Below are 1622 nucleotides of genomic sequence, written 5' to 3' on the forward strand. Positions count from 1 at the left end.
TCAGATGTATCAGTGCTCTGCTTCTTGGAGCTAGTGTCACCTCCCTTAGATGACTCAACAGCAGCTTGGTTTGGCTCCTCCATTTGCTTTCCAGACCGCAGAGCAATAGCACTCACATTTCCGCTTCCTTTTGGATTTGGAACTGTTTGGGATGGAAGGGAGCTGCTGGAAGATCGGGCCTGGTTCATTGATGTCGCCAATTGCCCGATCTGTGTCTGCAAATTCTGGATTGTGGATTCTGTCCTCTGTTGAAACTCCAGATTATTGGTGGCCATCTGTTTCATTAAGTCCTCCAAAAAAGGACCACTGACACGGTTTTGCTGCTGCACTGGTGGTTGTTGTTGTAACTGTTGAGGAGCAGGTTGCTGGAAGTTTTGTCTCTACTGTGGAATGAACTGCTGCTTCTGTTGGTATGGAAAATTTTGTTGACTCTGCTGATATGGAACATTTTGCTGATTCTGGTTCCATTTGAGGTTGGGATGATTCTTCCAGCCAGGATTGTAAGTGTTGGAGAATGGATTACTCTGCTGCTGCTGGAACTGTGGTTTCCCAGGAAAGACTGCAGCTACTGACTGGTCTGCAGGAATGAAGCCCTCTTGTAGAGAAGGGCAAGCATCGGTGGAGTGAAAATGGTCACTGCATATGCCACATGGATTGCCGAACTGTGGAACAGAAGTCTGGACTGTCTGGGTAACTGCCAACTGTCTCACCATGGTTGCCAATTCATCAAGTCTATTTTCAATTTGCTGATTGTCAGCACTTGATGCCACTGCTGAAGGCTGGGTCGGAGTTTCTTGCACCTGGTACACAACACTGCTATTGGCTCTCGTTCCAAACTGTTGAGCATTTGCAGCCATGTTTGAGATCAACGCCTTAGCTTCATTGGGTGTTTTGTTAACAAGAACTCCTCCACTGGCAGCATCAATCAGGTTCCTATCCATATGTAGCAATCCCTCATAGAAGTAGACAATCAGCAATTGCTCCGGAATCTGGTGATGTGGACAACTTGCACAAAGTCTTTTAAACCGCTCCCAGTACTCATGCAAGTTTTCCTCATTTGCTTGGTTTATGCCACTTATCTCCTTTCTGATTGAAGTGGCTCTTGAGGACGGAAAAAACTTCTCCAAAAACAATTTGGCCATGTCATTCCAAGTTTCGATAGATGAAGGCTGAAGGTAGTACAGCCAATCCTTAGCTCCTCCATCGAGGGAAAAAGGAAAGGCTCTCAGTTTGACCTGCTCCTCATCAACTCCTTGCGGTTTCATTGTGTTGCAGACTACATGAAACTCTTTCAAATACTTATATGGATCTTCACCTGCAAGACCATGAAACTCGGGAAGCAAATGGATAAGACCAGACTTAAGTTTAAAACCAGTATCAAGATAACGAATGCAAAAAGACTGATACTTAACATCAGGTGCAGTCAATTGCCTTAAGCTTCTATTATCCATTTTTTTTTATTGTGACCAAAACTTCCTAAATTATAACAAAACTTCCTAAATTATAAAAATAAATAAAAATAAATAAAGAATTAGGAAAAATAAAATAAAAATAAAAAACAAATAAAAATAAAAATAAAATAAAATAAAAGGAAAGAAAGAGCAAAAAGAACCAAAATAAAA

General features: G+C 41.7%; 1 protein-coding gene across 1 annotated transcript; it reads right to left on the minus strand.

The window, feature by feature from the left end:
• Positions 1-380: 380 nt before the first annotated feature.
• LOC133302830 (uncharacterized) lies at positions 381-1451 on the minus strand. Its single transcript, XM_061502652.1, has one exon. The coding sequence runs from the start codon at positions 1449-1451 to the stop codon at positions 381-383; it is 1071 nt and encodes a 356-aa protein (XP_061358636.1).
• Between the last annotated feature and the right edge of the window lie 171 nt (positions 1452-1622).

This window comes from Gastrolobium bilobum, unplaced genomic scaffold (assembly GCF_033153095.1).
Source record: "Gastrolobium bilobum isolate Gb01-03AN ecotype WA unplaced genomic scaffold, APGP_CSIRO_Gbil_v1 utg119356, whole genome shotgun sequence".
Classification (NCBI taxonomy): domain Eukaryota; kingdom Viridiplantae; phylum Streptophyta; class Magnoliopsida; order Fabales; family Fabaceae; genus Gastrolobium; species Gastrolobium bilobum.